General features: G+C 36.8%; 1 protein-coding gene across 2 annotated transcripts in view; it reads left to right on the top strand.

The window, feature by feature from the left end:
• Nucleotides 1-7,974, top strand: part of PARN (poly(A)-specific ribonuclease) — a 48,047-nt gene extending 40,073 nt beyond the window's left edge. For both annotated transcript variants that reach the window (XM_048320888.1, XM_048320889.1), the window contains exons 23-24: nt 6,036-6,229; nt 7,822-7,974. In XM_048320888.1, the coding sequence (XP_048176845.1) occupies nt 6,036-6,229; nt 7,822-7,874 (247 nt within the window). In that variant the 3' untranslated portion in view covers nt 7,875-7,974. The remainder of the gene's footprint in view (nt 1-6,035; nt 6,230-7,821) is intronic.
• Nucleotides 7,975-12,880: the final 4,906 nt, after the last annotated feature.

The following is a 12,880-nucleotide window of genomic DNA, read 5'->3' as shown; positions in this document are numbered from 1 at the left end:
GTAGTTCTTAACTAACACAGGACACTTTTCTGTATGTATTTCTTTGCATATAAATCAGTAGTGGTGTATCAGCTATCACAAGATTATAGGTAAAGGAACAGAGGGAATTTCATCACAAATGTGGTTAGACAGATTTCTAAATTCTGGGATCTTGAGGGCAGGTTGCATCACAGCTTCTGAGCTTGATGTAGCAGCACCATTTCATATAACCAAAATAAAAAAATTATTTTCTTTATTCATATGACACTTGTAGATGGCTTGTGTCATGTGGATACTTAGCTGTCATCATATATCCTTGTAAAGACCATGTTGGTTTTGGACTTTCTGTGGTGATAATAGTGCCACAAAGAAGGGTATAAATTCCCTTCTAGAGCAGTCCTGATGAAGTTGTCCATATGCTTCAGAAACAGGATAGCAAATGATGATACTTGCATGGTGTTAAACTTCTAGTATAAAACTTGAAAAAGGTTTTAGTTCATTATTTAGGGGCAAAATTCAGTCAGGACATGCCACTTTTGGTTCTGGTACAGTATGTTTCCTGTGTTGCTGTGTGTATTTCTTGTTCCATTTTTACTTTCTGATATTAATGACAGGTTTTGGATATGATGGTAACAGGTAGCTTTTTTCTCAGTCATCTGTGTAGCTGAGCATGTGAAGAGTTTTTCAGTGTTAATATGATTGTATAAATAACCCATCAAGTTATTGCCATTCTTCCCCCCTCCCTTCTCCTGCACTGTCCCCCCAGTTCCATCAATTCTATATGAGAATTAGTTTAAGTAGAGTGTATAAGTTACATTTCTCTAAGCTTATGTTTTGGTTTCGTTTGGGGGGGGTTTGTTTCTCCTTTTCTTCCCTGCTCCATAGTTAGACAAACCAAATATGGTGGTCATAAAACCGGTGCTGAGGTATTTCTGCTTTATCTTTCTTGGAAATGTTACATTAAGTTCTAGTTCTCATTATATCTTCCTGTAAATGTTAATCTGTTGTGTAACAAATTTGCTGAACTTTTTCTGTTCTTCTCATGACCTTATGATTTTGCAGGTGTGTATTTTGGCCAGCTGTCAGATGTTCATGGCTTTTGTCATGGTGGGAATTCTAAATGTGCTATAGACATGTTTGATTCCAAAAAACATATGGAGGAAGCTGATGATAAAGTCCGTATGAAATAAAGTTAGTTTAATTGAACTGTTGTACTTAGGAAGCGTGGAGAGTACATGCTGTGAGGAGCTGAGGAGCTTTAAGGATTGTCCTGGCACTAGCCTGCACGTGGCTAAGGCTTAGGGCTGTAACTAAGGCAGTAAACTATTAAACAGTGTGAAAACACTTACTGCTCCTTGAGTTTGCTGCAAAGAAATACTAAGTCCTAGTTTTGTTTCTGCCAGAGGAAGTGTCTCTTCTCAATGAGCGTTGGGTTTTGGGTACCTCACAGGTTCCAGTCAGATGGTAACGGTGGCAGCTTATGGAGAACAGGAAATACAGAAAGCTGATTTGTTGTTGTCTTGCAAAGAAGTTTAAGGTCCACACAAATGTGTAATTTGGAAAATTGCTGAACAAAATTTTCAGTAAATTCTTTCCTTAAAAGTTTGACATACCCCAAAGGGTTGTTTGTCTAAGCAATCCTCCTACTCTCCTTGAAAATTTTTAATATATTTTTTCATCTAGTGTTAAAAAATTCTACAAGTAGCTTTTTGTTTTTACATGATCAACATTTTGATATCCTTGGATAGCAGCCTTTATTTTGTTGAGAGATCATCTTTTGTAATTGATGTTACATAAATTTTTGTTCTTTTATTATTCCATTAATAAAGTGATTTGGTTCTGTCCCAAATTCCTTCTCATGCAGGTCTTTTGACATGTTTTTCTTAATTTTTTTTTATTTGCTACTAGTTATATTTTATTCTTTTGTCAATTTATATTTTGTAAATGCTTCCTCTGAAGTGTAATCTGATTAGATAGAATGTGGAACTGCAAACCACGGTATTTCATGTCACTCAAGATGAACACTTTATTTTTCCAGACAAAGGTATATAAAAATACTTATATATAAAGGTGTATAAAATATTTATATTTTATGTATTCCATAATAATTTTATGTAAAATATAATATCAATGTTTATATAAACAATTAGGACAGATTTATATGTGTATGCATGTATAAATGTGTATGTTTGTCCAGATTAGTTGAAGTCATATCTAGTTGAGCACTCAGTACTGTGATGTATCTAGCAGCTGATCCCTTATAATAGCTTCATGTTACTGCATCCTTTATTTATTTATTATTTAATAAGCTTGCTGCATCAGCTTCTGCCAAGGAGCACAGCTGCAGAATAGCTGCTTGTCTCCATGATGACAATATGTCCTGACTACTTTTTCATAGAGTGAGGAAGTTGTTGGGTATTTCTTGTGAGAAACTTTTGTCTTAAATTGACAGATAGATTGATAAATATGTAACAAAGGTTCTTTAATTCTTGTCTTATTGATAAAACTGTAGTCCTATATTGTAGAGGACCTTCTCTTCAGAAAATAAAGTTTATTAGTAGCAGTCACAACGTAAAATTATTTATAATTAATATATATTCCTTGCATGTAACTTAATACTACTGCTAAATAGAAAAATTTATTTTAATGGAAATATGCCTAATTATTGATATACGATGGAGAAGTAGAGGAAAAACTGCTTCATTTGACAAAACTTCAAATAGTAAATAAGATCCCCTTGTCTAAAGCTGTTGCTATTCAGAACACACTTAGGAAACAGATGGAACTGGCTATGTTGTGCTTAGCAAATGTCTGCCTGCCAGCTCTGCCCTGACTGTTAAATGCATGGCTTTAAGAGTTTTTCCTTAGCAAAATAGTGTTAAACCATAGCAGGAAAAGTCACATAGGGTATGCTCTATGGAAAACTAGGTGTCCTGCTCTATTTGTACTTATTTATTCTCCTAATCATCATCTAGGAGTAGTAAAATAGGATAAGGCCAATGGCAAAAGACTCGTATGAAGTACAGGAAAGGGATACATCACTTTGCCTTACAAATATTCTATCTAAAACTATGAATGCTGCATCTTCTGTCAAGTCAGGGTGCTGTTTGTAGCACCACTTCCTTGAATGTCTTCATTTTGCCAAAGATTATCTAATTTTTGGAATGTTCAAATGTTTCTACCGATGATTCTTTTTTTTTTTTTACAGAAATGTTTGTTTATAGTGGTTTATTACCCACTGAAGAATAATAATTGGCAGAAGCTGAGGTATTAAGGGTATAGATAACAAATATTGCAAGCAAATTATTGTAGTATTCCTGTGTTCTAGTGTTATTTCAGGTGATTTCACCTGCTCTTAAGCTGAAATGACTGATTTTTATGATGGATCAGTATCTACTCCCTACACCCCTCAATGTTGTTTTGAGTGTCAAGAGAACTTAGGTTTCTGTGTAAGTGAAATTTATTTGTAGTTCCACATATATCCAGGCCAGTTTCAAATGCCTTGTTGTGATGAAGTGTTTCTTCTAAAACTCAGATATGCTTTCCCAAAACAGAAAATGTTCAATGCTACATGATCATAATTGTTTTCCTATCTTTTGCCCCCCTCCACTTGCTGATTCTTTCAATTTAATTACCGTGGTACTAGTTGGATTGCTGCTATTTAGTACCTCTTGAAATAGATTCTCTAGAAAATAAATACAGTTGTTGCCTGGATAGCTGTTGTACAGGTGTTACGTAGTTAGAGGGTGGTGTAAATCTGTGTCTCTGAATGGTTCAGGTATCCAGACAGTTGAGGATCATAAAAGAAGTCTGTCTGCATTGGACAATGACTGAGGCTATTATTGTGTTTAAATCTTTAACTTTGTTCAGTTGTTTCTCAGCTGAATCAGGAAGTTGAGGCAGATACGTGGACACATCCAAAATAAGTGTTACAATTAGAAAAGTGAACTGAGTGGTGCTCTAACTCGTATATGCAACCATACTCATTTACTACTAAGTGCATAAATAATGTTGCTGTAATCTTGAATCTTATTTTAGGTTAAAGAAGAAAAAGATGTAAAAAAATTAAGCCTTTCACCTTTAGAAGCCATGCAATCAATAAATGAATATAAAATAAAATTAGTATTTTGGGAGAAAGCAAGAAGTCAATGGTTCTTCATTATAAAATATGTTTATTGTGTACTGCCACTTTTTGGTGGTGGGTTTTTTTTTTCCCCTTAAGATATCTGCAGGAGGACCATAAGGCCTAAAATTAATTTTTATGTTGTACTTTGGTACCCAGCTAAATGTGCAGTGATGGTCAAGAACTTGTTTCTCTTTATTTGCAATAATTTTGTGAGAGTCATAAGTTAGAAAAAGGTAAATTCAGCCATGAGACCGTTCAAGAAGGGATCTTCTTCCTACCGTGAGTCCAAGTTCCCTCCTGAGAGCCAAGTGCTCCTCATACGTCTGAAGAAATCCTGGGATCAGAATTTATGGCTCCTGAGTTTTTTCTTCCTAATGTATTTTTCAGAATGGCTTTCCCCAAAGTAGAATTCTTACAGGCTTTTCTAAACTATATTTTTTAAAAATAGTAGTTTTTCATTTCTTAAATACTCCTTCTTCCCTAGACTTTTTTCTTTCTGACCCTAGTTTTTGCCTGTTTTGCAATATTGAAGTGTGTACATAGGATTAACAATTCTATCCAGCTTTTTAGCTTCCATCTTTTTATTGGTGGTAGTTGTGGTATGACTCACAATGATGATTTGTAAGAAATCATGCAAGAAGGCCTTCTGTGTGTGAATGTTTGGAGCAAAAACCAGCTATTCATCAAAGTAAATGGTGTTTGTGCTCCTAAAGTGGAAGCAAGAGCATGAGATGTAATCATATGTTTCATCTTTGTTTATTGCCTTTGGACATCCCAGACAGAGTCTGTTTTAAGTTGCAAAATGTTCAGCTGAAAAAATTCCATTTCAAAGCCAAAACTATACTGCAAAATTTAACAGTTCTTCCTTTGGCTGAAACCTTACTGAAACACCATAATTCCCTGCTGTTGATTAAAAAGAAAAAAAATACCTTGAAAGGCTTTGTTTTATAACTTAGTATTAATATTTATTTAACTCACAGGATTGAACATGGCTTAGGTGCATACAGCCATGTTGTATAGTTCGAATTTAAAAATGGAAGTTTATAAGTCTAAAACTACATTTTTTAATTGGTGTTCTAAAAGCGTTATATTAGACATTTAAGTAGCTGGTGTTTACATATCTAGAGGTTCATAATGGGAACTGTTTTTTAATTAGCCCCCTTGCTACTGCATTCTTTATTATACTCATGCTAATTTGGTTTTGATATTGTCATTTGTCTTTTAAGGAAGTTTAACAATAGCATTCCAGTGGAACGAAAGCCTACCCAGGGTTATTCCGGTGTGCGCCGAATGAAGTGGAGCTCTAAGTTCATCTTTATACTGTGTTAGTCAGGCTTCATTCAAGTGCTGCTAATGAAATGAGTGTGCAATTTTTTGTGCTTTTTATTTTACCAGCCCCACGAATAATAGGACTCTTAAAGCCGGATTTAAAGTTTTTATATGGAGCTTGATGGTTTTCTCTACCTTTATATAGAAATGCTTTTAAAACTACTTGTAGTTCCAGGAGAGAGGATGAAGTTAGCATGTAGAATCCTTCAATATCAAGATGTGCTTTTGAGGCTTCAGTTGTATGTAATTTGGTGTCTATTGACAGTGCTTTACAAGAGCTTGCATAACTATGAGAATAAAATGTAAAACTGTGCAAGGATAGAGAACTGATTTAATTACATTTCAGATGAGTGATCTCATCAGAATAGCAGCTAAATTTGAGATAACGATACTACAAAGAATGAATACCTTGATCTACATAAGATTGGATTAGATAGTAAATTTATGGAAGTCAGATCTTCCAGGTAATGTAATTTCATGGTACACCACTTATGACAGTTTATTTTTCTACCTTCATAAACCTTTAATAGATGTACAACAACGTGTACCTATGTAATAGTTACTCTTGACTTTTCATGATCATCTTTCTTCTGTGTTCCAGTTTTACAGGTACCAGTACAGTGGGAAAGAGAAGCATGAGTCCTATTGAGGAAGAAACTGGTTCTGATGATATGGAAGAGGGAGAAGGCCAAGGTCCAGAAAATGATCAGGCAGACTCCTGTGCAGAGTCCCTTCCAGATGGTAAGAAGAGACCCAAAAAGTTGAAAAAGATCAAGACAGAGCAAGTTCCAGCAGGTAAGTGCAATGTTCATGCACATGGTTTTCTTTTCTGTTTGAAAGTGTCCTAGGCCTGAACAGAACTGAAAATGTTTTTTTGAAAGTCTTCACTTCGAGCAGTAACGTACTTCTTTACATTCCAAGTTCTTCTTGAAACTGAAGACGGCATCATACAAAAATTGTGAAAAAAACTCAACAAACGAACCCAAAACAACATCAAAAAGCAAAGAACTCACTCCAAACCAAAAAACTCAAAACCAATGAAAACCCAGTCTGACACCAACCAAAGAAAGGAATCAGAATGTAGTTGTTTTATTACTATTGCTAACTTTCTTCCTTAAAAGAAAGCTTTTTGAATATTTTTTAGCTATTCTTAACATTTTTTAATGTGACTTTGTAGTTAAAGTTACTCAATGTGTTTTGCATGTCATAAGCAAAATTGAAGGCACTCTGTTTTGATGTATGCATTAATACATGCAATGTTCTGTGTGGTGTTTGTAGCCATAACCTTTATTGTGATTTATTTGGCTGAAGACTTTTCACCTAGGGTTGAAGTGAAGGTGGGTGTTTTCAGATTTTAATACCTATATATTTTGTTAGTCAAAATATTTGGAAGTGAATGTCTGACTAAATGCAGGCAGGCTACAATCATATGATGATGTTTCACCTGTTAATTTTTTGTAATGTTTTTGTGAGTTATTAGCTTGTACAAAAAACAGGAAATAACTAACCTTAGGTCACATGAATTTAAACATCAAAAGATTTTATTTTTATTGATCCATTTATTGTTGATTCTATTTCAATGTTTGTTAGTAATTTCTTGCAGAAATTGGACTATAACAAAAATTGTCTTATCTTAATTTGGTCCAGATGACCATACCATATTAGTCATCTGGAGCACTGCCTGCATTGAAGTATATTCAAATATTCATAATTAAAGCTTCATTTCAATATCTGCACTAGCAGCTTTTATCCAGAAAGTGCTATTATATACCAAGCATCCTTTCTCCTGATTTGGTAAAATCTTTTCTTAGCTGATTCCAAAGCTGTCCTTGGAAATTGTTTTCGTCTTGTTATTCAGTAGGGCAGTTGGGGCATGTAAGCATATGCAAAATGACAAGAGTGTGTACTGTAATTCTGAGTATAAAATTCAGGCTCTGTGTTTGGCATTATGGGAATATGCGTTATCGGTATTAGTGTGAGTCATCTTTATTCTCCAATTAATTTGGGATGGAAATATTCTTCCCTGTCTTAACAGCCTAAATAAAAATAACGACAAGTACACTTGGGGAAATAGTATTTAACTTTATCATCCCAAAAACTGCAAAACTGAAATTACCTAATTATTAGGGTTAAAAATACAGTATTTACCATTTATGTAAGAAGCCTGAAATGAACCTTTATTTTTTTCCTGTTTCTTTTCTTTTTTTTTTTTTTTTTTTTTAAGTGCCTATTCATAAACAGTCTCTTGGTTTCTCTTTATAAATATTGACTTACCAGTAATGTTTCTAGAGCTTCCCTCTACAGGAAAATATGTCTTAATATCCTCTGAAAAAACAAAAAAACCACCAAGCTTGATTTAATTTTTGTTCTATGATTCTGTCTTTTAGGAAGCCTCACAACTAGTTCCACTGGAATTTTTGAGGTCCCTGAAACATGGTAGGAAACAACTGCCTTAACAAGTGGAATTGTTTGAAAGCAGTTAAGAGAATACACCTCTTGGAAGCCATACTTTATTTAAATAAAGTGGTGTTAACAAAGCAGTATGTGTCCTGAAAATCAGTTTAATTATTTTAAACTGTTTCTTGAACAATCACTGTCAATTTTACTTGTGTGTATATCACCTAGTATATGACTTGTCGTTGATCCTGTGAAATCCTTGCTGTTGTAACTGATGTTAGGTTTAAGAAGCAAGACTCAATGTCCTTTTAGTCACCTCCTTTGGCATGCTGGCTATGAACTGTACAACAAGAACTGGCACTCTGTGATTTTGTGCTAGGCCGTTTTCTCTGCTTGGGGAGTTACCACAGCTCTCCTAATATTTAGCTGTTTTTTCAGGCAGCATCAGTATGCTGTCAGCATTCTGGAAACAGGTAGAACTGCAGTTTCATGTTTTGCTTTCTACCAGTTACTTTACCTGGGAACATTTTTTTGAATTTCTGTTCTCTACCCCCACCCCCTGTGCAGGTGGTATTCATCTAAATACCAGCATTACACATACCTTACCCTTTCAAAAAACTGTAACTTGAAAGTTTCTCAAACATTATTTTCCTGGTGGGAGGTAGTTTTTCTTTTTCACATCTGTTGTTGTTTCCACTTTTAAATCCTGATTTTGTAAAAAATGTTTTTTGGTACCTGTGATAAACCTGCTAACTGCACCAGACCTTTATTTGTTTAAAAAAGGATCTGCATTGGTAGATTTCAGAAAATGTTTGATATTTAAATTTTTGTATCATGGAAATAAAACCAAAATATGTATTTCCATAACATGAAAATTAAAGACATTTTCTTAGGAACTGGCTTGTTTTTATTTATTAGCACCTGAAATGGTTTTAGTGAAATCTTTTTTTTTTTCTTTTCTTTCCTTCTTCCTAATATAACAATTTTTTGGCCATCCTGAGTATCAGACCCTTTTGTTTCATGGACTATTTTCAAGATATTTGTGAAATGTAACCAAGAAAAGCAAGCCTGTTGTCGTAAGATTTAAATTGCTCTGTGTTTCCCTTGGAGGGGTGAAAACAAAAGAGTTCTACAAATCAGCAAGTTCAAAACCATTGCTGGGTAAGAGTGGAATATTAAGAAGGCTTCATCATACAGTATTTACACTAGAGTGGGAAGCACTGCCATTTAAACATGGAATAACCTGTTTGAAGGTATGTCAAAATTCATGGGTTTTTAAATGATTGTGAACTGGCATTGCAAAGGGAAAAATAATTTCAAGATGTTAAATGTGAAATGTTGCATTTCTAACCTTAGAATACTCCCAGAAGTACTATAATTAAATCGTTTAATAGCAGCTCTATCATCACATTCTCACACTAAAATGTGGGAAAGAAGTCTTGCTATTACTGATGCAAGGGAAAATTAGTAACTGAACTCTTCTGCTCTCAAGGAGCCAGAGACTTTTCTTCCCCAGGACTCTCTTGACCTTGGGACTAAATACTTAAATCACTTTGATCTTGAGTATCCAAACCAATTTGCAAATTTAATTCTCTGAATATGTGCAACACCTAATAAAAGTTGTATAGAGCATTCATCTCTCTTGGAGGTGATTCAGGTAAATCACACAGTGTTCTCTCCAAATGTTGGAGTGAATTATTAACTGTATATCCTAAAGAACTGGCATAACATGATTTGGGACAGAGCTTAAGAGTCATGATGACAAAAGGCTACAAAAGCATTTAAAGGGATTGTCAGAAGTACAGGTTAAGGGGCAAGGAATTAGCTGCTCAAGAGACACAGAGGGCTGAGCTGACACAGAGAATCCACCTGGAGTCTGTACCCCGAGGCCATTAGGATCTTTTTCACTCTTGAACAGCAATGCTTACATACCTGCAGGGAAAATACAGGTCTTAATTACATCACAATACAATCCCTTATAACTTGTTTCTTCAGAGTAGGCTACGTACATACTTCACTACAAAGGTTAACAGCTATACCCAGTATTTCTACGTGCCTCCTCTCAGTTGTCATTGTGAGAAGCAGGATGTTACTGATCTCTATCAATAATTAATACTGCTTAAGAAAGCAGGGTTCTTGCATGTCTTAGTCCCCAGATGTGGCTTTTGTCGAGGCGGACATAATAGCACACACTAGTCATAATCCATATTCGAGAGAGATAGAAAAGATCTTTTCTTTTCTCTACTGCAATTCTTATACCTCTTCACAATGGCTGTGGCCTATTGAGACTGGCTGCTTAGCAAACAATGATGAGGCTGTAAAACAATTAGCTATACAAGCAAAGGTATAGTTGCTACATATTATCCACAAATTCTTCCTTGTACACTCTTAATGTCCCATAACAAGAACATCCTCTCCTTGTGTCTAGAACATCTTCTCTCGTTGATTGTCTTCTTGGCCTTCTCTGTGGGTTTCACTGAAGCTGCAAAATTTCACTAATATTTTCATGGGTAAATTCTGACTGTCTTTAGGTCTAACTCTGTGAGGCCTCCAGTCCAGCTGTCAGCCTCATCAACTGATGTCTATCAATAATTAATACCTCTTAAGAAAGCAGGGTTCTTGCATGTCTTAGTCTTTGTGTGTTTGATTTTATCTGTTGATAACCTGGGTAAGCTACTAAACTCTGCTTGAGGGGGCTGTAATATTTCTAACATTGAATTTGGGTGGACGAGTGTCAGAGGTCAGGGACGGTGGTGTCCTAAGCAGGGACTGGCCCCACTGATCCTGCACCAGGCCTCGCTGTTGTGTGGGGTTTGGTCCACTTCCCTGCGCCTTAAATGAAATAATTAATTCTAGGAGGGAAAGAATGTAGCTTAAATTAGATCCACATTTATTTCATAATGTACGTTTAAAATATGTGTGTAGAATTTGTTTTGGGCAAGCAAAGCTGTCATCACTAGTTGTGATGGCTCTGGGGGTTCCTGCTCGCTGGGGGTTTGTGCTGTTAACTGACTTCAGAGGTCACTGAATCACAGAATCTCCTGAGGATCGTCGAGTCCAGCTCCTGGCCCTGCACCCCGCAGCCCCGAGCCTCCCCCGCGTGCCTGGGAGCGTTGTCCCGGCTCAGCTCGCGCTCGGGTTCTCCGCTCCTCTCCCGCTCCCTTCAGAGCCGGGCGGGCGCTGGCGGCGGGGCCGCTGCCCCTGCCCTCCCCGCCGGCCGTGTGGCGCCGGGGGCTGCAGCCGCCCTGAGGGGTTGTGCCTGTGCCTTCCGACTGTCCGAAGGAGCCAGTATTACCTTGCCTTCGGTAGCGCTGACGTGGAACATTTTCCTCAGCAGCCGTGCAGCTGGGTGGGTTCCTGCTTGGGGCAGGGTCAGGAGCGGCCGGTCCTCACCGCTGGCTCTGAGGGGACGGAGCTGGGGGGACGCTGAGGAGGGTGTAGGAAGCAACAATCAACAATGTATAGAAGCGCTGGAAGATAGCATTGAAGGAAGTGAGGAATTGCCTTGAGAAAATATGGGAATTTTGTGAGGAGTGTTTAAAAAAAAAAGGGGCACTTGGCAGTGTAGACCTGAACATGGGAGTATCTGAGGAAATGGTGTGGAGAAACATGAGGGAGGTCTGGCTCAGCAACAAATGAGGTAGGTGAGCTGAAATCCTGCCACCGCAGAGGAACAAGAATGGGCTTATTTGGCTGGAACTTAGACTTGACAGTGATAATTTATCTGTAGTGATGGAGTACTTCATTGCTCGCCTCAGAAAGCACGTTAAAACTGTATTTGAAGTAATAATTTTCAATTTTATCTCAAGTATTTATGGGTGAGAAGTATTAACGTGTCAAAATGCACAGGATTGCAGCACAGGATATAGGAAGTTGCTGGTAAATGAGAAGTAGAGATAATTGTGTAATTTAGACTCGGGAAGGAGTGTGAGTGTCCCTAAAGCATGGATTTGAATGGGGGCAGGTAAGAGACTGAATGAATTCCATGTGAAATTAAGATTGCTGCGAGTGCAACGGCCTGTTCTTGGTGTAAGATTTGAGCTTATGGTTTGGAGAAAAAGTTAAAAGCTTCAGATGATTTAGATGGAGAACTAAATTTTATTATGGACCCAGTGGTAAAACCAAGAGAGAGATGGAAAGCTAAAACTTCTGGTGATTGTGGGAAAAAGTAAATGTTGCAATTCTTTCTTTCTTTAAACTTCTGAGTTCTGTCATGGTGCCCAGAAAACATCTAGTACCCTGGATTTGTTCTGTCTTTAAATCATAGTAAATGTAATGCAGACAAAAATGTCCTCGGCAATTCGGAGCATAAAGATGAGTCCTGAAAATCAAAAGTTCTTAGCTTTTGATGTGTTTAGACTACTGCCGGCAGAGCAGATATGTACGTTGAAGCAGATTCCTTGAGTTACTCCACAGTACATTTAGTAAATGAATAAACATTTGCTTGTTTGTATTGTACTGTTGCAGCTTTAAACTTACACTAAACTAACACTCCATGTGTGCTTTACAGAAATACTGCCATACCCTCACTGGATGTTGAGCAATAGATGGTGGGTTAGACTGAGGTTTGTAGGGTCATTGTATTCATATTTAAGATGTTCTTTTTGCTCTAACAGGTATGCAGGAAGCTCATTTAAAAAGTTTTTTTTTTTCCCATCAGAATAATTATTGGCAGCCATGTGCTTCCATGAGTGCTATAGCAGATCACAAGTTGGTCCCAGCTCAAGGCTAAGTTGTATGGAACACATCTGTTCAGAAATGCAATATGGAAAACATTCAGCCAAACTGGAAAAAGTTAGATTTCCCTGTGCTTATATTAATTTCTTAAAAGAGCTGATAGTTGTATTTATACATGAGCCAGTCTATAGTCTACAAGTTTTGCAAACAATGTTGTACCGGAGTGACCCTGTGTGATGGGGTTGGTAGTGGTGTGCAGCTGAACATGAAAGTCTGGACGTTGTGGCTGTGCTGAGCCAGTTGAATCCTAATCTGTGATCTGGTTTTAATCCATCGAATGACTGAAAATACGATTGTATTAAAGTTGATTGC

The sequence above is a fragment of the Corvus hawaiiensis genome, chromosome 16, assembly GCF_020740725.1.
Source record: "Corvus hawaiiensis isolate bCorHaw1 chromosome 16, bCorHaw1.pri.cur, whole genome shotgun sequence".
Classification (NCBI taxonomy): domain Eukaryota; kingdom Metazoa; phylum Chordata; class Aves; order Passeriformes; family Corvidae; genus Corvus; species Corvus hawaiiensis.
Note: the sequence above shows the minus strand (reverse complement) of the source record. Positions and strands in the feature narration are given on the sequence as shown.